Below are 24,466 nucleotides of genomic sequence, written 5' to 3'. Positions count from 1 at the left end.
TCTTACTGCCCAAACCCCTGGGCCCCATGTCTTCTCTGCAGCCCAGAGCTCAGTCAGTACCCTCAGATGTCCTTTCTCTAGTTTCCTATACCTGAGGCACCTTGGTGGGGCAGCAAGGCCTTGGCTGGGGGCTCTGGGCCTTGATGGGTCCTACTTACTCACAGTAGGGAAGCCTAGGCATTGTTTCTCAGCACCAGGGTTAGGGACCCTGCTTTCTGTTTGGAGCCACCCTTTCTGGCAGAAATACTGCTCCTTGTAGGAGCCCCAAGCTCCTACTTGCCCAGCTGGTCTTTTAGGGACAGGGAAAGACACCTGTTCCTCCTGAGTCCCCCATGTCCCAGGAGGGCATGCCTTTCGTCCCCCTAGCTGCAGTGGCCCCAGGGTTGACCTGGGCTGACAGCAAGTTGGTGTCTGCCACCCTCCCCCGACTCGCACTGCATCGGGACACAGGTGTGACCTGCAGATGGTCTAGGGAGCAGCACCTGGGCGCAGGTGGGGGAGCAGGGGGCATGGGAGCGGTGGGCACTCACAGTGGCGATGCCGGTTTTCTGATTGTGGCCCACGCCCCCGTCCACGGCTCTCACGATGAGGATGTATTCAGACTTGGTCTCACGGTCAAGCAGGGAGGTGGTGGTGATTTCGCCTGCGGGACGGAGGCATAGGGTGGGCCAGGGAGAGAGCAGGGAAGGAAGGAGAGCGTGAGCATTATTTGCATGATCCGGCAGCAGGTGTGCCTGTGTGTGTCTCCGTGTGTGTGCACGTGCTGGGTGTGTGAGATGGCGCCCTGCAGGGGAGAGCGGGGAGCACCCATGCCCCCGGAAACCGGAATGCCCGAGGTGGCAGCATAAGCCCCTGATGGGGAAATATCTTTGTATGGGGGACAGCATGGCGGGTGACAGGGTTAGGGGTTGGGGACTAGGACGGGAGCACCCTAGCCTCAAGCTTGGTCACAAGAAATTTCTTTTTTAGACTTCTGACATGATCTTACTGGCGCTGTCCCTTGAGACTTGTTACTTAAATCTTCCGTGCCTCAGTTTCCTCCCCGGTCAGAAGGGAAAAGCAATAGGAATTACTTCAGAGGGCTGTCGGGGGATTAATGTGGTCAACATCATAGAAGGCTCAGAACGGCGCCTGGCACTGTTCATTCACAGACAGTCACAGAGAAACAGACATGACCCTGTAACATAGGATGTGTTTTACACGTGTTCTGACTCATTACTTGTTAATCAGCCCATAATGCATGGACAATAGTTATAAAATAATTTCCTCATGATCTTATAACATGATTCTATTACCTTGAGGTTTCTTTTAGGGTACAAACGAGTTATTCCATTAACTACAAACACTTAAAACTGACCACTAATCAACCTGTTTTTGGCTTTTCTTTGTATTTTGGTGTAACCGAAACACAAAGGTCACCCTGGTCACGTGTGGAGTGGTGTGCTGGTTTTTGATAACCGGATTCCCAGAGGAAGCAAAAAAAAAAAAAAGCATTTGCTGATTTCCACCAGGGCCATGGCAAGCTGCTGACTTGATGGCCTGGAACCAGGAGTGGAGGAGATGCTTGAACTTGGTTCTCAGAAGCAGGTGTGAGCTGGTCCCTGCCTGCCCGTGGTGGTAGGCAGGCCGTTTACCTCTGACCTGGGCCGCAGCAGAGAGCTATGCTTTGAGGACAGTGAAACCCAATCCGAATTCTAATTATGGCCCTTTCTACATGTTTGGCCTTGGAAAAGTTACTTAATTTCTTTGAGCCTCAGTTTTCTCATCTGTACAAGGGAAATTACTATGCCTTCCAACCAGAGCTCTTATGAAGATTAAATAATTAACAGAGCTACGGATAAAGCTCCCAGCACGTGGGAAATGCTTATTGCCTTCTCCAGACTGTGAGAATTCCCCAAGGCAGGGGCTGTACACCATCCATTTTTTTGCTTTTGTTTTTTTACCCCCCTTGCCTGAGCTGTACCCCCTGAGGCAAGTTACTCAACTTCTCCATGCTCGGTTTATTCTACCATAAAACAAGGGAGGTGGACCAGAAGGTCTCACCCTTCCCTCCCTGCCACACTGGTTTGTCCTCTGACCTGCACAGGGCTGAGCGGGGAGCTGGGAGTGGGGACCGGGCAGTGAAGGTGCTAAGGCCAGAAACAAAAGACAGGCAAAGGTCGGCCCACCAGGCCATGTTCCATGCTGGGGCGGTGTCAATTAACTGGCAGGGTGAGGAAGAAATTAATCTCTAAAAAGTTTTAAACATGAACTTGTCGGCATGATAGATGGCTCCTCCTGTCTGGGAAATTAGATCCAATTAAGGCCACCTTTGTGGAGTGGGCCGGGCTCATTTGACCGAGGAGCTCGGAGGAAAACACTTATGCCTTCCCTGCTGAAAGAGTCATGTAAAGGCAGCAAGAAAATGTCCATGTCATTATTAAAGGCCCCAGGGTGGAGATGTGGTCCCTCACTGGGGAGGCAGCCGGGTGCTGAAAGGTCAGAGCGCCCAACCCGCTCATGGGTCTAACGTGGCTTATATTATCTAGCAGTTAAAGCCTGAGCCCCGGGGTCCCAAGTTCAGACTTTCCAAGTCCTCAGTCAAGTTGCTTCACCTCTCGGTCCTATGCACCAGTTCTGCCACCTGGAAACTCAGGACGATGCTGGTACCTGCCCGAGAGCGGTGAAGGTGGTAGACGGGCGTGATGCTGTCTGAGCTCCAGCTAATGCCCATGAATGGTATGATTCTGAGCCCCGTGGAAGTGCGGGCTCGCTGGGACGGATGCTCCTGCGAGCAGGGAACAAGGCCCCCATTGTGTCAGAGGTGGAGCGAGAGGCTCAGGACGGCCCTGGACAGGTCTCGCCTTGTACATGTCAGTACGTTCTGCTCCCCTCGCTTCCAGGAAAAGGGAATCAAAGAAAGCCTTAAGGCAGACTTGGATGGGCATGGGTCACAGGAAGACTTAAAGCCTCCTCCAGCCCCTGGAGCAGGGCTGGCCAGTGTCCACCAGACCCCTGCTCTCTTTCCCAGGCTAGACTGTCTGCCGCACAGGGGCTGGGAGGCCGGAGACGACTTCCCCGGGCTGCCTTCCAGATAGGCATATTGCTGGTTCTGGCCAAGAGGATGTGGGCCAAAGTGACCTCTGTCACCTCCAGTCCTGGCCCATATACATCTCTTCAGATAGAACTCCAGGCTCTCTTCCCCTGCCAGTAACCTTGGAGTCACAACATGGAAGGTGCCTGGGTCCCAGAATCACCATGCTCAAGGCTGTCCACGGAACATGGCATCGGAAAGCTGGGTGGGTCAGGATTTCTGTTGTCTTGGGCCACTGAGACTTCAGGGCGGGCCTGCTTGGTACCTTCAGTGCCCTTACCTAATATAAAAATGGGTATTTAGAAGTGGAGGGCCTTGTATGACCACTAAGTAGCATGGGAACCGCTATGAGGGAAGACCATGTCTAATTCCATCCTGTGCCCCAGAACCCAGCACCTGCTGGAGAGCAGGCCCCCACTGACACTGAATGAACATGTGAATGAATGTCCAGGGGTTTCATATTCCTTCCCAGCTTGTGACCTGGAGTCTCCTGTTTTTGTTTTTGTTTTTTCCTCCCCCTTGCCACCCAGCTTCAGGGGAGAAGGATCTGGAGGGAGGCACATGGACAAGGGGGAAGAAAGCCAAGAGCTCTGTGGACTGAGCAGGGGCCAGGGACTCACCAGGGGGCCCCTGGGTGAAAAGACGAAAGACAACGATGAGGAAGATGTCACCGTGTTAGCACCTGCTGCGTGCCAGGACCAACTCTAGGAGTGCTCCCTGTAACAACTCACGGGCTCCACACTCCATCCCTAAAATGACCATCCTCATTGTGCAGGGGGAGAAACCAAGGCACATGCTGTGTTAAGAAGAGGAGCCAGGTTCAAGAACTGGGTCAGCAGCTGAGGAAGGGGAACGTGGAGGCTTAAGAGATCCCTGTAGGGTGGCATGTTAGTCAGCTGTTGGCGAAATGGAACACATGCTAAACATAACAAGGCTCCTTGCCATTGAAAGACATCCTCTGGGGACACATTCATGTTCCAGTTTGGGGGCGGGGGTAAGATCACTAATCACACTCTAGTTCATATGTCAGGGATAAAACCAGGTGCTCAAAGCTGGCATGCTTCAGTTGAGGGCTTCTTGGGAAAGGGAGGGAGACCCTGGCTCAGGGGCAGACCCAGGGCTAGGCATGGGGAGTCAGCCCGAGGCGGAGAGGATGGGGCCACGGCGCTCACCTGAGCGGGCGTTGATCCGAAACTGGGAGGAACCCTCCAAGGAGTAGATGATGGACTCCTGACCATACTCTCGGGAGCGGTCCAGGTCTGTGGCATTCAGGAACAGCACCGTGGCTCCTTCCAGGAGACAAACAGGAAATGTTCAACCTAGGCTTGTGGCTTGAGGCCCAGGGAGCAGGACCTGGGACCTCCTGCTGACCAGCCTTCAGGAGGCAGGAAACCTGCCACTGGGGCACCCAGGGATGAGAGTGGGCTTAACCCCCAGAGCTCCCTAGGCTGCGTGGGTACAAGGCTCCATGGGAGGGGGTCCTGGAGCCTGGGGGGGATTACACCTGCTGCTCTTGCCCATCCCCCACCCCCAGGGACCCTTCCACTGCTCTCCCCCACCTCCCTCTGGCAGCTCACCAGAGAAAATACACTCAGATGGACCATCTTTGACTTTGAGTCAAAAAGAAATGAAGCCCTATATTAAATTATTCCACATTTATTGTATTCAATTTTGGTCTTATTTCATCTTGTTCACAAGGGGAAATTTATAAGGGTTTTTATTTTCTCTTTAATATCTAGTTAAGGCCCTCGCTGTCATGCCCGTTTCTGTGAAACCCTGGGTCAGGGGATCAGCCTTTCCAGCGGCCTTTGCCAGAGACCCTGAAAGCGGCCTGTCCCGAGGCCACTCCAGGTTGTGGGGTCCAGCCCCCCAATTGTCTCCCATTGCCGCCTAATGGCCACACTGAGGAGATTCAGTGTGTGGCCTTTTAGAGTCATGGTGCCCAGGCTGGAATCCCAGGGGACCTTCTAGCAACTAAGCCTCAGCTTCTTCCTCTATAAAATGGGTCTACCTGGAAAGCCAGCTTATGGGGCTGTTGGTGAGGACCCTGGGGACAAGCAGGGTACAGGCCCACGGCAGCTTTCACTGAGCCACACATGGGAGTTACTCTTGTGTGGATGAAGCAGGAGTCCCAGCGGTCTAAGGGGCCAGGCAGGGGGCTGTGAGACAGGCAGGTCTTTCTGGCACCTTCCAGGGGGTGTAAGGCCTTGGCTCCCCAGTCTTACCCTGAGCAGGGGGACCGGAGAGAGATCCTCTCCTGGGGATGCCTGACTGGGACAGGGAAGGGTGGGTTGGGCCCAGCCTGGGACCTACCCAGGAAGTCCTCAAACACAGGAATGTATCTAGAGACTCTCCTGAGAAGGCCCCATGGTGCCACAGAAGGTCACCCTCCAGATATAGCAGCAATTCCTCACCTGGGGGTTTCCCCCACCAGAACAGTCCACCCTAGATGTAAGGGTGAGCTATCAGCCTGCCCCTAGGACAGAGCGGGTCCCTGGGGAATCCGAATGTAGAGCTGGGGGTCCCGGGTCTGCAAGCTGGACCCTGCCACCAAATTCATGGCCAAGAGACCAGCGTCCCCTTCTATTTCTCACATAGGAACACAGCCAGCCTGGCCTCACAACATGATTCAGTCCTCTGCACATGCTCACTTAATCAAGCTTGTTCTGTGACTGATTGCTGACCGTTCTCTCCCCTGCTGGAGAGCCGCTGAAGGAGAGTGGGGACCAAGCACCCAGCACAGTGCCTGCACATAGTGGGTGCCCTGCAAACAGCCGCTGGCTGGCAGATGACTAGACTTGTCACGGGTGTGCCCGCTGGCCTCCTGCCTCCACAGCCTCCCCCATCACCGGGGCCTGTACCTGCCATGATGTTCTCCACCACGGAGACGAAGTAGGCAGGCTTGCTGAAGGTGGGCGGGTTGTCGTTCTCATCCTGGACGGAAGGGAAACAGGTTGTCAGAGCCAGGGAGGCCAGCGGGGCTGGCACGGAAGAGCTTTGGCCTTCATGTTTAACCAGAGCCAGGTGGGGTGTCATGGGGCGGCGGGTGCTCCCCTGGCTGGGCTACAGTTTGGGGAGGGAGGACAGGCCTTGGAGATACACATAAGAGCCAGAAGATGGAAAAGGCAGGCAGTGGTAGGGTTGCCTAGAACTCTCAGCTTCCTTCTCTCCCATTGGTTTTCGAGTGCATCTCCAAGCTTTACTCCTGTTCTGCTCAGCTCAGCACCCTCCATGCTGGGGGTGCCCACTTGAAGCTTCCCTCCCAGCAGCTCTAAGATGGTGATGGAAGGTTCTAAGACCCTTCCCACCAGAAGGAAAGGGAGAAAGGGACACCCGGACCTAAAGTTCCTGGTTTCTAGAGCCCGGATTCCAGGCCCCTCTGCGCAGGTAGGAATAAGAGCTGCTCCTCCACCTACTGGGGCAAAGCCTGGCCCGGAGCCCACCACCTCCTGTTCTCCAGCAGTCCCTCATCCCATCCTGCCTCCACCAGAGACCAGCCTCGGTGACACAGTGGCCAGGAGCTGGTGAAGGCCGAGGGGCTGAACCGGCCCAGACTTGGCCTCCTCCTGCTCCTCCTGCTCCCCCTGCTCCTCTGTCTCCCTCTTCCACTCTCAGGACAATCTCGATGCCCTCGAAGACTCTGGTCCTCGCCCACTGCTTTTTGTAAGCACTCAACATGAATTTCTTTCTATTGACCTCTGGAGGAAGCCCCCAGGCCCCCTGACCCTGAGCCTTTCCCCTTCCCCTGGGAGCCCTGGGCATGGTAGCCCCCGGGGAGTCTCCTGGCTGCAGTGTTCACAGCACAGGCTTCCCTCACAGACCTGGAAGCTCCTTGAGAGGCAGACTCCCCTAGAAGCCCCTTTTGCTAGCATCACTTATACCCAAGCAGCAATGAAAGTGAAACAGGCATGACAGCTGACTGTCCACGCCTCAGAACTTCCGAGAACCCCATCCTGCCGGAACTGCAGACTGCGAGTACCCAGAAAGAAATGCTGCTCTTCTACCCCAGCCTGCCCCCGGGGCTCTGGGCTGTGCAACACCTCCCCCCTCCCACCCCCCTGCCTCGGAGAACTGGCGGTGTGAAGGCTTGCCTGCCATTCAGTGCCCCAACAGCATGCCCAGGTATCCCCCCAGTGCAGGAGCCAATGCCCCATATATGTATATATTTAAGCCTTCCGCTTGGCTGCGCGAGACGGCGCCGAGAATGTCAGTGACAGAGCGTGAGGCAGAAACTTATTAGCGGTGATATTTCCCCGGAACCTGGCACTGCATTCGCTATTAGTTCTAATTCAGCGGCTCCCTCTACAAAAGCTTATTGTCCCCTAATGGGAAATCTACAAACCAAGTTTGACTTCTTTATTAAAAACCAACAAGCGGTGGGTGAAAAGGAATCACCTGGCGTCCCCCATCCCCCACCCCTTTCTCCTCCAGGAGCCTCCCGCCCTGATCTGCCTCGCCCCACCCCCAACCAGTGCCAGAGACGCTGCTGTGAACTTCTCATCTCTTATCTTCGCCCCCCGTTGAGAGAAAATCCCTTTGGTGGACGGAGGAGCCAGCTTAGACAAGTGACAGCTACTTAAAAATCACCCATGTGCAAAATCAACCCAAAGGCGATGACCTTTTCAAGTGTGGTCCTTAGACAAAAGTGACTAGTGACTACACCACCCCAAAGCCCTGCTTGAGGGAGTATGGTCCCTCACGGCCAAGGTGGCTCCTGTCTTTGTTGCCAGAACCCCTGCCCCACCCTTCCCCGCTGTCAGGGCCAGAGCATACCTGGAGGAAAACTGTGGGGCCCTTGCTGGTCTGCAGGACAGCTTTGAGGGAATTTGAAAATGACCCTTTCTGCTGGGCTCAAGTAGCTCCAGGCCCAGTGGATCCCTGCCCCCAACCCAGCCCTGCACACGGAGACTCTGCTGTCTGGCTTCGGGGAGGGAGGTGAAGGCTGCTGACCCCTCTTTTATTCACAGTGAACGAAAGGTTTGTTTGGCTCCTTGGCCACGCTCTTCCTGTTTGCTTGGGCTCCCCCGGAGAAGCCGAGGGGAAAGGAGGAAGAGGCCCTTTCTGGGTTCCTTAACTGAGTCACCGGTGGGGGAAGCTGGGGTTTGGGGCAGTCCCTGGGTTTCAAGATCCCATCGGGGCCGACCTTAGAAGGCCTTGCTCCTCAAAGTGTGGTCCCCTGACCTGAAGCATCGGCATTGCCTGGCCCTTGCTGGGAATGCAGAGCCTCGGCCCCTGCTTAGGTCCGCTAAAGAAGAATTTAAGATCTCCAGGAGATCCACGCGAACCGTGAGGTGTACTGGTTTCAATTGCACGCAGCTAGGGATTTCCGAGGCTTCGGGCCTAGGCGTACACTGGAAAGGATGTGAACTCAGGAGTCAGACAGGTCAGGATTCCAATCCTAGCTCACCAGGACCGGGAGCAAACTCAAGAGAGGAAGGCCCTGGGGATCCTGGACCTGCTATCTTTTGCCTCATCTGTGGAATGGGACTGGGAAAGTTTTAATTTCCACGTGGCCAACTCTGCCTGTCCATCCCTGGGCTGGTGTAGATCACCTTAACTTATTTCCTGACTCCACCCCTATTCTCACCCTCTCCCTCATCCGCTTCCCCCAAACTGAGAGTGCATCTTCTCTGTCTGGCTGAGTTCTCGGAAATTTCCATTGGTACCGGAGATGCTGCTGACAGTATGCGCGACCATCCCACCAGCTGCGACGACAGCCAACATAACAGGTGTCAAGAGCCACCTGCGTGATCTCAAGCCTCATGATAATACCATGACGTGGTACCATGATTATCCCCATTTTGCAGATGAAGAGACTGAGGTTGAGAAAGACAGAGAGTTTAGGACCCCAGGTCATAGAGTTAGAGGGTGGCAGAGCTGGGTCTCAGAGCCATATGCCTCCCAAACTCTGTTCCTTCCTCCATTCTTCGAGGAGGGGAGCAGGTTTCACAGACACCGTTGTTCCCTCCCATCCCTGCCGCTGCACCTTGCTCACTGGGAAAAGTCACCATGCCTGAGCAGACAATACCAACCAGGTGAAAATGGTGGGTTGCTCGAGCTTGGGAGTGTGACCAGGACTGGGGCGCTTTGGGGACTGTGTTTAATCAAGATGGGTAAACTAGGGTTGGGGCCATGTGGAGAAGGAACTCAAGGACGGGGTCATAATTGACAAGGAATGCATTCTGCTTCTTTGGTGCCCGCCTGCCCTGGTGCTTCAAAGTGGGAGGCTGTGGGTAAAAGGCAGGCCGTTAGTGTTTAGGGTTCTGTGGATCTCCTCTTTCCCGGCCGCCCCTCCCCCCAGCCTCCCACCACTCCCTGAAACCTGCGAGGGACCCCAGACTCTGCTTTTCCCTTTGCTGGTTCTTCACAGCCTCACCTTCTGATGCCACCCCTAGATCCTCCTCCTGGCTGCCCACATGCAGGGCTCCCCCCGAGGCATCACCCTCCACCTCATCACTGCCAGCCCATCCTAGGGAGCAAGTGAATAGGGTTCCCTGCCCAGACAAGGACCATCCCACCAGGCAGCTGGCCCTTGGGCCTCTGCTCTGGGTTGAGAGGATGAGGCCTGGTAAAGCCAGGTGTGGGGCAGCGCCAGAGGCTGCCGGTGAAGCCATCTGGGACAGAAAGGTCATCCAGCACTTCTGCACGGGAGATTCTGCAGAGCGCACGTCAGATCACAGTGTATCTCCAACCTGCCCATCTGATCTACTCTTCCTGGAGTCTGAAATGCACTAACTCTTCCGTCAACACACACTCATGGCTCCCGCAGGCAGCAGCCTTTATGAGATGCGGGTTGTGGGGGGTGGTGCTTGCACATGCACAGTGGGGAAAGGCCACGGGTGCCCCCTTCAGACCATGGTTTGCATCCCTGGGATCGCTAGTGGGGCAGCACGGGGCAAATGAACCGGCTTGGAGATGGAGTCAGTGACTGATAATTTCAGACACGGAGAGCACTACCGTGTGTTTGATATTCATGTCAGACCAGCTGTGGTTGGGTTTCAGGCCCCTTTAGATCTTCAGAGGAGCGGAAAAAGGAAAGAGAAAGGGAAGAGGGGGATATATGGAGAGAAAGAGACAGGAGAGAGATGACCTCCCTGTAATTTCCCTTCAACTTCACAAAGCATGGCTCTACACGACGGAATCCCATGACATTTCCTCCTGCTTGAGCCCCCGTTCCTGCTCCCCACCAGCGGGCATCCTGAGCCCCCCTAAAGAAGTTAGAGTATGATGGTAAGGCTCTTCTCACATCCCAGGGCCTGGACTTCCTGGCTGAGCTAGGGGGCAGCTTGGCCGCTCAGCGATGGCAGAAGTTTGCAGGACAGTCTGCTGAGTGACTCCCCGAGCTGCAGGGACAGCCAAGGATGTAGGGACACAGTCTGACACCACTGGGTTCAGGCAGGGCACCCAATACTCACCACCCCTTACCCTGGGAAGGTAAGCCCAACACTCACCACCCTTTACCATGAAAGGGCAAGACCAGCACCCTGGGTACTTACAAACACCTCGATGGTGACAGGGACAGTGCTGTTCAGAGGGGGATTGCCAGCGTCCTTGGCCATGACCGTCAGGTAAATCAGCCCGTTGGGTATCTGCTCGTAATCCAGGGGACGGCTCACGCTGATCACTGAAATGACAGGAACATGGCCCCAGGCCTCCTATAAGCAGACTTTAGATGCCTGTCCAGCCAGGGGTCTCCTTTGGGCAGAGAGGCTGTGGCTGGCACAGGCTGGCCAGCTCTGCCTCATTCTCCGCAACCGCCCCCCCCCCCCGCCCTCCACTGCCGGCTCTGAACTCCTGGAGCCTCGTGGTCTTGACTTTGGTGAGGCACAATACTGAGCACAGCTAGTGTTGACTGTCTTGGTGGTAATGTAACCACCGCTTTACAGGTGAGGAAACCAAGCTCAGAGAGGCTCAGTAACTTGGCCAAAGTCACACAGCCAGCATTGTGTTAGAGGCGGGATTTGAGCCTGTGTTTCCCTGAATCCAGAGCCCAGGCTCTTCCCCCAGTAGGTGCTACTGCCTGCTTATCTGTCTGTCTGTCTCACCCACTTATCCGGCACTCTCCATCAGCCTGGAAGCCTCTTGGAGGGCAGGGTCATGCCTCTGGCTCTCTAGTATCTGGGAGGGAGCTCCAGATATGCAGAAAGCTCATGCACTCACTACCCAGCCTCAGGGCTGCCGGGGTGATGCCGACAGTGGGGTGCAGATGGCAGCTCCTTCCTCAGTCTCTCTGGCCCTGCCTGATCCCTCCCAAGGCCTCCCTCCTCTCTCTCCTTCCTCCGGTGCCTCCTCCCTTTACCCCATGGGCTCTCCATGCCCATCCTGTCCAGCAGCCTGCTCTGGGCACTGTTGACCCCCTTGGGGGGACCCTCAGGTGTGGCCAATTTTACTCTCAGCAGAACTTTGCTTGAAAGGGGTAAAGACAGCCCTAAAGCCAGAGACAGGCAGAAGTGAGGGGGAGCCGGGGACAGCTGAGAGATGCCGCCTTCTGATGTCCCCACTGCGGCACATGCCTGAACTCTCCCACAGGTACTCTTCTGCTTGGGGAGGGAAGGCATATGGGCTCCCACGTGGGGGGCATAGGTGGTCTGCTGGGGCATTACGACAATATGAAATCACCACTTTCTACACGGAAAATGGAAGTAAAATCTTTGCTTTAGTGATATAAAACCTAAGGGAGGGTCTAGCTACGAAGAGGCTGGGGTATGCCAGTAGGAAAAGACATTTCAGGTCTTTGAGGGGCAGGGAATAGATTTTAGAGAGAACACAGGGCTGTAGCATCTGGAGTGAGGACCGCAGTTTCCGTGACCTCGTCTCCCTGACCTGACTGTGGGGTACAGGAGGAGGGAGCGCTGGACTCAGAGTCACCCAGAGTGCATCCATTCTGCCTTGGGGTCACCTATGCCATCTTCAAGCTTCCCACAGGAGGGGATGTCCAAATGACCAGCCTAAGGCCAAAGGGAGGCAGAGCAAAGAGACGGGGAGGAAGGGTTTTCCTGGCAGAAGGAACAGACCTGGGAGTGACCGGTAAGGGGAGACTGTCGAGGGTCTCAGAGAGGCTGGGTTCTGGTGTGGAGACAGACATGCTGAAGGAAGAGGCTGGAGCAGCAACCCAGAGCCAGATCACATGTGTGTCCGTCTGTCCCTCTGCTGTATGACCTCGGGCAAGTCATTCCCTGTCTCTGGGCCTTTTTGCCCCTCCTCTGAGAAACAAGGCTGTCTCAAGATCTTGGAGCTGAAGGCTGCTGCTGCTACTCCCTGCCTGGGTCCTGGGGATCAGGAGTCCCAGGAGGGTCGTCGGGGTGAGGCCCAGAGTCTGGGACTGTGCCTGAGCCCAGCAGGGAGTGGTCACTGCCTATGAGGCCACTGAAGCGGGCCCAGAGTATCGGGAAGCGCAGCTGACAAGCCTCTGCCTCACAGACCTGGCCAGGCAGCCAGGGTAAGAACGAGGGGCCCTGCAGACTGTGGTAATATCAGATGCGGAGCTGCCCATGTTCTGAGACCCAGAGAAAGATGGAGCTGTTCCTACAGAAGGGCGATCCCAGGCCTGTGTCCCTCACCCTGACTGATGGGCTGTGGGGCAGCTCCCTGGCTTGTCCAGGGTGTCTGGGAGACAGACAGACACGCCCCTTCTGATGGCCCTCTGGGGTGACTGACACCGCCTCCCCCCTCGCCCCCCCCAAGCGTTGTGGGTGTACTGCCCTGCTCGGGTCCACAGCCCCTCCTCCCTGGGCGGCCCCTCGCCCAGCACAAATACCTCCATAGCCCTCGTACACGCTGATGTCGAAGTAGCTGCCGAAGGCGGAAGCGTTGACGATGCTGTAGGTGATCTGGTTGTTGGGAGGGGAGTCCTCATCGGTTGCCTGGGGGGAAGAGCGCAGACAGGCCGGTGAGCCCTCAGGGGCCAGGGCGAGCAGAGGGCAGGCAGGAGAGGAGGGATGGTCCCTTCCGGGTCGGGTCGCCTGCCTTGGGAGAGCCAGGCCCTCCTTTCCCTCAGCCGGAGGCCACCCTCTGGCTCCCCACAGACACACCTCATGTTGGGGTGTGGAGGTAGTGTGGGGATCTAGAAGGTCTGCAGGAGGCCTAGGGGAAGAGGGGGAAGCCTGGAGCTTACCCTGAGGATGAGAGTCACCACCACCCCGGCACGATCATCTTAGAGACCCTTTGGTCTCAGCCTGAGCAGCCCAACCACAGAGGGCCCTTGCTGACCTCTGGACCAAGTAGGCCCTGAGCTGTGTGCCTCCTTAGTCCCTCCACACCCAGCTGTGGCTTCCTGTTTCATTTTTGCCTGCCTGCCTCCCTCAGACTGTCAGCTCTGTGCCAGCAGGAAACTTAGACTTCTCGATGGCTCCTGTGTACCTACAGTCTGGCACAATTTTTGGTACACTGTAGGTGTCAAATAAATGCATACTGCACAAATGCAAGGTGGGGTGGATGCCTGGAATGGGGTCAGAGATCCTTCTTTCCCTCTGGGGTGATTGAATTAATTCGCTTCTTTTCATAGGTTTCTGTTCCTAGAGAGGCTCCAAGGGGCTCCCACCACTCTGGTGTACCGGGAGCCGAGTGGGGTGGGACGGCATGGGGGTGCGGGTTCTGCCTTCTCTGCATCCCCCCGTGCCCACCCCTGGTCCCCTTGCCTTTCTTCCTGCCCACGTCAGAATCCAGCTCTAAAGGGAGGCCTCTGGGCCCTGTCACTCTGGGTGGGCCCTGTCACTCTGGGTGGGGAAGGGGAGTGAGGACATGAAGAAGTCTCTGGTCTGGGGCGCCTGGGTGGCTCGGTGGGTTAAAGCCTCTGCCTTCGGATCACGTCATGACCCCAGGGTCCTGGGATCGAGCCCCACATCAGGCTCTCTGCTCAGTGGGGAGCCTGCTTGCCCCATTCTTTCTGCTTGCCTCTCTGCCTACTTGTGATCTGTCAAATAAATAAATAAAATCTTAAAAAAAAAAAAAAAAAAAAAGAAGTCTCTGGTCAGAGTTACTCTGTGTGGGGGGAACTCACTGCAGGAGGACACTGGGAGGACGGGGTCCCAAGTGGAGATCCTGCTTGCCACTTGCCAAGGGAGAAGGGGAGGACATCCCTTTGCTGAATGGTGACCTGAAATTTAAGCTGACCCAGACACTTGCCCCACTCAGTTACCAAGGACACCAGGGAAAGCTCCGAAGCCTGACACAAATTGGGGCTGAGTTCTTTGTGGATGGTGGGTTGGCGTCTCTCGCAGCAGCTTCCACAGGGCGGTGGGCAGGCCGAGGCTGCCGAGGGGGAGGACAGGAGGGGGGCTGGGTGGCAGGACGCTCTGGGCTCTTACCCGGAGCCGCACCAGCTGGGTGACAGAAGGCTCGTTCTCCCTCAGGGCCCCCACATAGGCATCCTTCTGGAAGGTAGGCACGTTGTCGTTGACATCCAACACATTGATCCTGACCCGGCCTGTGGTCTCCTCGCCACCCCCATCCCGGGCGATGATTGTCAAGGTGAAGCGCTGGATGAGCTCGTAGTCCAGTCTGGCAATGAGCATGATGAGTCCGGTGTCCTTGTCCAGAGAGAACCTGTGTCAGGAGGGACGGTGGGAGAGAAACGGGTCCAGGCATAAAGTCAAGCAGCTCAGAGGTAAGGCCTGTATTTACCAGCCTGTCCTTGCCCGAGGGCATACACAGAAATAAAGTCAGAAGTCTGCCCTCTCTTCACTCCTCAGAGGAGTGTCTGTGTCTAACGCGGAGTGGGGTGGGAGGTGGGGGGCAGGGGTGAGGACCACACGGGGGTGGGGAATAGCCCGGTACCGAAAGGGCAGGAGCAGGTTGATTTCGTCGGAGGGAACTCGGCAGAACGACCCTCCTCCTGCGTGAACAGGAGTTTCTGCCTACTGTCTACGTTCAGATGCTGGAGAACAAGGATGGTCAGAAATGCTGCCGTTCCAGATGCTTTGGCCCCTAAATGTTCTAGGCGGGTGGTAAAGCATCCAGCTAGGGGAGGGGTCGTGGGTCATTTCTCAGGAGAGAGCCCTTCTCTTCTGCCCCAGCGTGGAGCCCTGGCTAAGAGCCTGGTACGTGTCTCCTGGGGAGAAGCGAGGTCCAGCGAGACCATCCCCCTAGCTTCCTCCTCTAAACAGTCCCTCGGGAGCCTCCCTTGAGTTGGAAGTTGGCACCTGTATGCCCAGATCTGGTCCTCTGAGCCCAGAAGGTCCTGGCTCCAGGACCAGGGAAGAAGACGGGAAGGGATGAGGAAACCCAAGTTGACCAGCACGAGGCCATGTGGACACGGGGGCCCAGAGGGACAGAGATGCCCTGTGCATGCTTCCTGCTGCTGGCTCCTTCCTGCCCTGGTGAGGCTCCACCCAGAGCGGCAGAGCAAGGCCGGACTGCTAACAATCTGTCTCTTCCTGAGCGCCCCCGCAGCCAGCCAGGGCCGGACCGCAAGCTGACAGCCTGTCTTCCTCATCCTGCCGAGCGTCCAGATGCCTCAGACCTGCTCTCTAACTTCCACTTGGTTTTGATCATTAAAAACGAGAGGGTTTCTCCTTCTGCTTAACTAAGGACGAGGAAAGAGATGGCCCAAAGCCATGGTGGGTGACAGGACGAGGCTGACAGCAGCCTGGCGGTGAGGCGAGTCACCCCCCATCTCCTCCAGGGGCTGAGGGATGTGGCGGGCCCCCTCTTGCTGGAGGCCATGTATCCCAGTGGTGAAGACCACATGCAGATGCCAGGCCCTAGAGCTTACCAGCTGTGTGACTTTGGGCAAATGTCTCAGCCTCTCTGAGTTTCTGCCTCTGCAAAGCACAGACGCTAACAGTGCCTGGTGCTGAGTTCCTCCAGCACTTGTGGGGATGACGTTGGATCACGTCTGGGCCCCGAGCAGTACACAGCAAGGGTTCCCAGATGGGAGCTGCGGCTGCTACGGCCTTCGCTGGGTGCTGTCACTCGTGTTCCTGAGCTGCTTCATTCCCAAAGCCAAAGGCTGTCTTTCGAGGGTCAGAAAGACGATCCCTCTGAGTGTTTAGAGGATTTGGCCACGACTGTGCCATGGCGACGGCCATGCTGGCAGGGACTCCCATGGGTTCTGACTCCCTGCTCAGTGCATTAGCTATGGCGGCACTGTACCCTCCCTGGCCTCCCTGGGCACTGAGAAGTTTCCGGAACCTTGTGAATAGTGGAGTGCCACTGCTGGGGTAGCATGGGGTGGGGGGCGCTGGGGCAGGGTCTTACCGGTCAGGGTCATCGCTGAAGAAGTAGTTGACTTCGCCGAAGGTGCCCACGTCATTGTCTGTTGCCTGCAAAGGTCAGAACAAGAAGTCATTGCTGCCGGCCCCAGAAAGGCTCCTGATCTCCCCGGGAAATGTCCACAGCCGGCCCGTGGTTTCAGCAGAGGTTTGGCTTTTGGGGGTGGGACTTTCGGCTTTTGCCTCATTCTCGCTCCGCCGAGTCTTCTTCTATACTAGTCCATATTATAGGTGAAATGACACCATTCATTCAGTCGTCCGTTCCCTATTTTTTTTTTAAGATTTTATTTATTCATTTGACAGAGAGATCACAAGTAAGCAAAGAGGCAGGCAGAGAGAGAGGGGGGAAGCAGGCTCCCTGCTGAGCAGAGAGCCTGATGCGGGGCTTGATCCCAGGACCCTGAGACCATGATTGAGCTGAAGGCAGAGGCTTAACCCACTGGGCCACTCAGGTGCCCCACTGTCTGTTCCCTATTAAGCACGCACTGTGTGCCAGGCACTGGGACTCTGCTCCGTTCCCAGGCGACTCACTGCCCTGGAGCCGGGCAGCCTGCTGCTGCCACCAGATGCCAGGAGCAAAGGCCTTGGGCTGACCTTTCTGCCTTACATTTGGGGCTTCTCGATAAGACTGTGATTGGACAGAGATTCTGCTAATGAAAATGTTTCATTACTTTTATTTTAGCTTTAGTGAGGTATAATAGACAAATAAAATGGTAACACATCTGAAGTGTACAACTTGATGATTTGATATACATGTTCACTATAAAAGGATGTCCCCCACTGAGTTAATTAACACATCCATCACCTCCCTTACTTACCATTTTTTTTTTTTTTGTGAGAACACGAAGTTCTACTCTCTTAGCAAATTTCAGTTCTACAATACAGCGTTATCAACCATGGTCATCATCTTATACGTTAGCTCCTCAGACGCCATTCATCTTACAGCTGAAAGTTGATACCCTCTTACCAACCTCTCTTTTCCCCGCCCTCCATATCTTTGTATCACGTATTTTTTTAGGTTCTCCTGGATTCTGTGAAATCTATCGAATTCCATGTTCTTTATGATAGACCTGAATGTTTGAGAAAAATCTGTGTTCAGTATCCTTAGTCAAAGAAGGCAGAAGAGTGAATAATGTATTTCTACACCAAATGATCCAAGTGAAAAAAAAATGTTTAGACCCAAAGGGTTCAGAACTCGGTTATCTAGGAAACCTGGTTACCCAGAAAGAGGCCATTTCTGGGGCTAGGGGCAGCCTCTTGTGCCCAAGTCCCATTCAACGTGCCCACTGTCTGCATTCTGGAAGACTGTGTGAGGCCTTCTGCTCAGTCAGGCTCCGAGCACAGCACAGGTTCTCAGGGATGTGCCCGGACAGACCTTCTCTCTGAGCCACTCCTCACCACAACCATCATTTACGGAGCACCTTGCACTTGTCCCACATTTTTGTAATCACCCTGCGACATAGGTCCTTTTATCAGCATGGCCTCCAATTCACAGACAAGGAAACTGAGGCACAGAGAAGGTAAAGAACTCCCCCAAGGCTTCGCAGGGATTTGAAGCCAGTGCTGTCTTGCCATGCCCTTGGCCTCCATGTGTTACTGCTCTGAACGGGGAAGGGAGCTTGCTCTTAGAAGAACCTAGACAAAACTCCTCAGGGTAAGCCTGCCTTCCTCCTCTCCTTCCAGGGACCAGAGAAGCAGGGAGGAGCCCCGAAGTTCCCTTTTGCCCCACCGATCATCATCACCATGTGTGGCTGTAGTCAACTACTGGAAGTGGGGCTTGGCCTGGTGATGCCCTCAGGCCCCTTGGTGAGGTGTCAGTGTGGCCTAGAGACCCCAGTTCCAATATAGTGCCAACAGTCAGATCACTGTGTGACCAAATGTCCCCCCCTTCAGGCCTCAGCATCATGGTGGGTCAGAGGAAAGGGTCTGGGGGAGCAACACAGGCAAAGTCACACCTGCCGGGCTCCCTCCCAGCACCCAGTGCCGGGCACAGAGCAGCTGCTGAAGGAATGCTTGGAAAAGGAATGAACAAGTTTTAGCAAGAAGGGGATGGAGAGCTGGGACAGAGCCAGGGAAGAGAGGGATGGAGGGAGCGAAAGGGGCTGAGAAAAGAGGCCAGGGACCCGAGAGAGCAGCTAGGCCGTGTGGAGGGGAGGAAGAGAGGGCTAGACTATGCAGGAACCGAGGGCCCCATCAAATCACGAGGGGGCAGTTTCTGGCCCTAGGGACAAAGCCCTTCCTAGCTGGGTGCCCTGTGGAATGGCACTCAGACTGGTAGGGCAGGAAGGAACCCAGAGGTCCCTCTTGTCCAGCCCTTTCACAGCTGAGGCCCAGGGAAACTGGGTGACAAGATGGGCTGGTCTCCTCTCCCCGGGCAGACTCTGGCCTCCAAGCCCCCAACCCCCATCCCCGCATCTTCCCCTGGCGGGCTGGGCACTGCCATGGCTCCCAGAGTGACCCCTTCCCCCGGGGCCTCCCGCTGCCTACCCACGCTGCTGATGCTGACCGGGGAAGATTTGTGAGTCCTTTAGTGCCGCCGTCTAATGACCGTATGAAATATGTATGCCCAGCGAAGAGGAGAGGGAGAACTTCCATCTTTCAAATACATGAAGCAGAATCAGAAGAAGATGAAAAGCTGCTTCGGGGGCCCTGCCATGACGGGCGCAGCTGGCCCCCACAGAGAGGGCCCCGCCAGGGTGCTCAGGCCAGTGCCCGCAGCAGGGGGCCTGGGTCAAGTGCTCCGTGCTTGGGAGGAGACAGCAAACCCCATCACTCGGCAGCCCTGCCGAAGGCCCTTCTGGGCTCCCCAGGGCCCTGAGGGGACCGTCCCTTCTCCTCCACACACACTCGTGGCCCTGCCCTCCGGGCCCCTGCTGCTGGCTCCAGCCTCGTCGCTGACCCAGGCCAGACCACGTGCGGCTCTGGCCCAGACTGGCACAGCCCATCTGCTCCCCTCTGCCTGGACCGCTTCCTTCCTCCCCTGTCTGGCTCACCCCTTTCTGTCCTTCTTGGCTCTCCAAGGCTGGGTTTGGGCTCCGCCCTTCAGGAAAGACTCCTAGCCCTGAAGATGCAGCAGAGAGGAAGCTGTCAGTGGCTGTATTTCCTCCCTCCCAGCTCTGGCTCCCTGGGGGACATGGTGGGGTCATGGTGCCCGCACAGGTTGGGGGGGGTGCTCACGATCTCTGTCCTCCACAGTGACCTCTACATCCACGCAGATGCAACATGCATTCCTGCCCATGGATTTCATTCCAGCCCAGCCCTGTGAGCTGGGTACTGCTACCACCCCTGCTCCTTGCCTTTACCAAACGAGGAAGCAGACAGGATCTTCCTTAGGAAAGGTGCCCAAGGGCTCTCCACTGCTAAGTGGCAGAGGTGGCCTCCACATCTGTGTCTTAAAACCATTTAGCACCTCTGGGTCCTGTGGCAGCTCTAGCCATGCTGGCTGGCCCAGTGGAGGGCGCTGCTGGGGCCTGCCCCCTCAGCCCCTTTCTCATGCACTTTTCAATCAGCCTCCTTCCCAAGCCCTGCTTTGTGCCTGCGCACCTGAAACACGTCCTGTGCCAAACAGCGACCCTTGGGCCTGCTTTAGGAAGGAGGGGCTGGGGAGTAACCAGGATCTGCACAGAGGCCACATGTACTCCTCGTGCCAGCAACACCCTCTCTCCTGCTGTGTTAGCCATTGGTGTTGGCTTCTTGCCCCTGGGTCCTTTAGAACCAGTCTTGGTAAGCAGTGAAGTGTACCTGTGTGTGCTTGTGGGTTAGATTCTAGTGCTGGGGGATGGCAGCATGTTTGCCGAGACAGCAGAGGGGAGGCCCGGATGGCCGGCTCTCATACCGTACCCTGGGAATTCTAAGAAATGCTAAACCAGGGTTCTAGATCTCCCCTCTGATGTCTCTGTATACCCACTAGCATCCCCCAGGGCTAGAATCTTACCCCCAGATACACGCTGGTATGCTTTATGCCTACCCAAGGGCCAGAAGTCAAAAACAATGGCTAACATGATCTTCCTCTGCTCAAATACCTTCAGTGGCTCCCCATTGTTGCCAAATTAAATCCAGACCAGCACCCTTGTGTCAAGGCCTGGCTAGCTTTGGAACTTTTTTTTTTTTTTTAATTAAAGATTTTTATTTATCTGATAGACACACAGCGAGAGAGGGAACACAAACAGGGGGAGTGGGAGAGGGTGACGCAGGCTTTCCGCCAAGCAAGGAGCCCGACACGACACTCAATCCCAGGACCATGACCCAAGCCAAAGACAGATGCTTAACGACTAAGCCACCCAGGTGCCCCCAGCTTCAGCATTCTTATACCCACCTCTCCATGATGCTCTGGGCTGTTCTGGGTTCTGACGACCTGATTGCACCACACCCCTTCATTCTGTAACTGCCATCCAAACCAACCCAGCCCTCAGGACCCACCCCAAATGCTTGATCACTGAAGGAGCTCCCTGATGCTTCACTGTTCCTGACCTGGGAGCCCTTGGCTGTACCTCTTTTGGAATATGGAGTATAAATTTGCCATTTCTGAAAACTGCCCGTGTATGCCCCGCGTCTGCCCCTTGACAGAAAAGTCCGTATCTTACTCATGTTTGTGTCCTCTGTTGTGCTCCGAACAGGGACATGCGCAGAGCATGTGGGAAGGGGCAGAGTGGGTCTAGAGGGCGAGCTGGAGGATCCCTGGCACACCATGGAGAGAACTTCGTGAAGACAATGACCAGACCCTTAGTCGTGTAGTCAGTAAGTATTTTCTGGGCTCCTCCCATGCCAGTGATTACACCAGGCACTGGAGTCACAGCTACACGGACGCCAATGCCCTTGCTGGAATGTGACTTACGGATGGGAAGGGAAGACAATGAAAATGCAGGGGAGAGATTACTACAGAACGTAATTTCAGACAATGCTAACCACTCTGATGAGAATAAAGCAGAAAAGGGGTTAGCGGGCGTTGGGGTTATTTTGCACTAATGAGTGTGTTTTTTAGTAATTTAAAAATTTGGTAATTTTAGGGGCGCCTGGGTGGCTCAGTGGTTTGGGCTGCTGCCTTCGGCTCGGGTCATGATCTCAGGGTCCTGGGATCGAGCCCCGCATCGGGCTCCCTGCTCCGCAGGAAGCCTGCTTCCCTCTCTCTCTCTCTCTCTCTGCCTGCCTCTCTGCCTACTTGTGATCTCTGTCTGTCAAATAAATAAATAAAATCTTTAAAAAAAAATTTTGGTAATTTTAGTAATTTTAGACTAATGAGTGTGTTTGGTGTCTATGGGACAGTCACTGGCTGGACACTGAGAAGCCCTTGGGAGCTCCTGGGGAGAAGCGCCCGACCCCTGGCACAGAGCTCAGAGACAGCTCTGAGCACCGGCCTTCTCCAGCACCATTGTGGGCAGTCTAGGAAGAGGGGCCCCCAGGCAGAGTCAGCAGCTGTCCCCACCACGGGCACACGGGGAGAGGGTGGGGCCGGGACTGGCTGCTGTCCAGCGCCTGATTTATAAGACATCTCCTCTGATTCTCCCCAACACTGGCATTACCAGCAAAACTAATTCCCTCATTTGGGCCTTTATAATTGCATCGCGAGTGCTTATTTCTGTGATGGACAATACTGGCAGAAGTGTAATTTTCTTCTGCTGACAAAAAGGAAAAAAATAAATACGCATGGTGGGGGAAATTCCAAAGGTTAAGACAAGGTGAGCCTACAGTGGGGAAATGGCCAGATTTCCAGACTGGCCAGGTCTGAGTCAGAAATGCCCATCCTTTCTTGGCTATGGGGCAAAGAGAGGGTAAGATGGTGCCCTGTGCCATCTCCCTTTGAGTACATCTGTGAACAATACACTGTGCCCAGCATTTCACCCACCTTATTTCATTCCATCTTCCTGACAGCCCTACTCTGGTGGTAGGGGTACTAGAACCAACATTATCCCCATTTTACAGATGGAACTGAGGCTTAGAGAGGTCAATCAACTTGTTCAAGGTCAAATGACTACAGTACAAGATATGAGCTCACCTGTGCTAGTAACCACTCCCCTCCCCACCTGCCCCTGTAGGTGTGGCTAGGGGTTCAGGAAGAGTTCGGCCATGAGATCAAGGGTGCCTCTACCAGGTCACTGGCCTTCCCCTCTAGAAGCCAGATGGGTCCCCACAGGTAGTCTCCTTCTAGCCATAATGGCTCTGCCCCAGCCTCTGCCTGGAAGGGGTAGGCTCTGGCACCTCTGGCCATGCCCATTAGCAGAGGAAGCAGGGGTGTCTGGCTGTGGTTTCCCAGGAGGCAGACCCTCAGCCAAGACCCTTGGCCCTCAAATAAGAACCCCCACCCCTGGCCAAGCTTGGTCTTGGTATGTGCATGTGGCTCAGGACCTAGACTGGGAGAGGCTGTCGTCTGCTAAAGTTAGGGCAGCCTAACCGGCTGTGGGCACCCTTCCCAACACACCCAGATCTCTTCACCCGGCACCCCCGGATACAGCGCTCCCTTTAACTTGCATGCCGGGGCTCTGTGCCCAGCCCAGCTCATCACAGCCTCTCACACTCACTCCCAGGACCCCACCGCTTCACAAGTGATCAGGTCCTGCCCTCTCCTGGGCCCATCCTAAGGGCTCCTTTCTGACCTAGCCTATTTTCACGATGAGCGGTCACCATCTCCCACCCTCTTCCATTCCTTTGTTCTGGGCCAAGGGCCTGTCCTGCCGACACACTGCTCCCATCACATACGTCTACACCTCTCCACTGTCCCTCTTAATAGCCTTGCAGAGGCCCATCACGGACGCTGGGCCTTAGGCTCCAAGCTGACTCCTGCCTGCTCTGGCCTTCTCCAGGGTCTCCCTCTGAACTGCCACACACTGGGAGCTGCCATATTCTTGTTTTTTGTTGTTTTTTTTTTTTTTTTAAAGATATTATTTACTTATTTGACAGATGGAGATTACAAGTAGGCAGAGAGGCAGGCAGAGAGAGGAGAAAGCAGGCTCCCTGCTGAGCAGAGAGCCCAATGCGGGGCTCCATCCCAGGACCCCAGGATCATGACCTGAGCCGAAGGCAGAGGCTTTAACCCACTGAGCCCCCCAGGCGCCCCAGGAGCTGCCCTATTCTGACAGCGCTGATCCCGCCCTAGGGACAGACGCCCTCCTCTCACGGTTTCAAACAGCCTGTCTACCCTTCTCTATAGCCTGAATGTCCTGTCCTTGTATCCTCTCTCCTCCTGTGTCCTCACGCTTCCCCACCCCTCCCTCCCTCCCTCTCTCTCTCTCACACACACACACACACACCACACATACACACACCCTGTCTCTCTTCCTTTCCCTGTGACTCCGACAGCCTCCCAAATATGCCTGTTCTCCTGCCTCCCATAGAGATTTTCCTCTCTGTCTGGCCCAGGCGAAACCCGTCCCACACACAATCTCACACACTTGCACCAACCCCCCCTCCCCGCCCCGCACCCTAGTTACAGCCCCTGTGGCCCCTCCACACCCCTTCCCCGCCACCTGTGTGCCCTTCCCTGTGGGCTGGCAGCAGGCACTCACTCAATCACTCCGCGCCAGCGCCCGCACCCCGGTCACGCATGCTCGCCCAGACACCCCGCACGGGGCTTCTGCTCTGAAGCAAGGCGGGCCCAGCTGCCTCCCCAGCAGCCCTGGGTCCCAGCAACGGTGGCAGGCGGCGGGTGCCGGCGAGCAGTTCTGCTCCCGTGCACATATCTGCAGAGAAGGGCACACGGTACAATTTGTTCAGGAAACAATAGCAATGTTTGACATGTCATAAGGATTGATGGAGCAGAAATTTACATGGGAGAATGCATTTTTAAACAGCTCCACGGAGCCCCTGTGCTTTGCTGGTAATGCTTTCCACATTCATCATTCGCTGAGCCTCTCTGAATAACTCCTTAAACTATGGGAGATTAACTGCTCTTCTTGCAAGCTCTGGGAGGCTGGTGTGGCCAGTGGAAAGCAGGAGGGACTCCGTGGAAGGAAGCCAGGAGCCCAGAGGCCAGGTGACCTCCACTTGGCCGGATCAGGCCCATGAGGCCTGGCCCTCTCCCGCACTACCGCGCTCCCTCCCATGGCGCTCTGTGAGAGGATTTCTGGTTCTTTCTAGGATATGAGGCAGAAGCCAAAGGCCAGGAAGTATTTAGTCTGTCCCACACTTTTGGGGAAACGCTGGGTGTTATTCAGTTTTGCTCGTCCCCCAAGAAGGAAGCTGGGGCTGA

General features: G+C 55.7%; 1 protein-coding gene across 5 annotated transcripts in view; it reads right to left on the bottom strand.

Annotated features, from left to right (window-relative positions):
* Positions 1–24,466, bottom strand: part of CDH23 (cadherin related 23) — a 350,388-nt gene that overhangs the window by 114,287 nt on the left and 211,635 nt on the right. For 3 of the 5 annotated variants that reach the window (XM_045083456.1, XM_045083463.1, XM_045083457.1), the window contains exons 13-19: positions 16,271–16,335; positions 14,380–14,617; positions 12,831–12,936; positions 10,570–10,697; positions 5,935–6,007; positions 4,246–4,362; positions 531–643 (exon numbers count right to left, since the gene is read on the bottom strand). In XM_045083456.1, the coding sequence (XP_044939391.1) occupies positions 531–643; positions 4,246–4,362; positions 5,935–6,007; positions 10,570–10,697; positions 12,831–12,936; positions 14,380–14,617; positions 16,271–16,335 (840 nt within the window). Of the gene's footprint in view, positions 1–530; positions 644–4,245; positions 4,363–5,934; positions 6,008–7,846; positions 8,026–10,569; positions 10,698–12,830; positions 12,937–13,187; positions 13,353–14,379; positions 14,618–16,270; positions 16,336–24,466 lie in introns of those variants that run through there. The other 2 variants (XM_045083458.1, XM_045083459.1) reach the window with 2 other exon arrangements.

The sequence above is a fragment of the Mustela putorius genome, unplaced genomic scaffold, assembly GCF_011764305.1.
Source record: "Mustela putorius furo isolate JIRA1106 unplaced genomic scaffold, ASM1176430v1.1 tig00000698_pilon_pilon_pilon, whole genome shotgun sequence".
NCBI lineage: Eukaryota > Metazoa > Chordata > Mammalia > Carnivora > Mustelidae > Mustela > Mustela putorius.
This window is presented reverse-complemented; position numbering and strand designations above follow the sequence as displayed.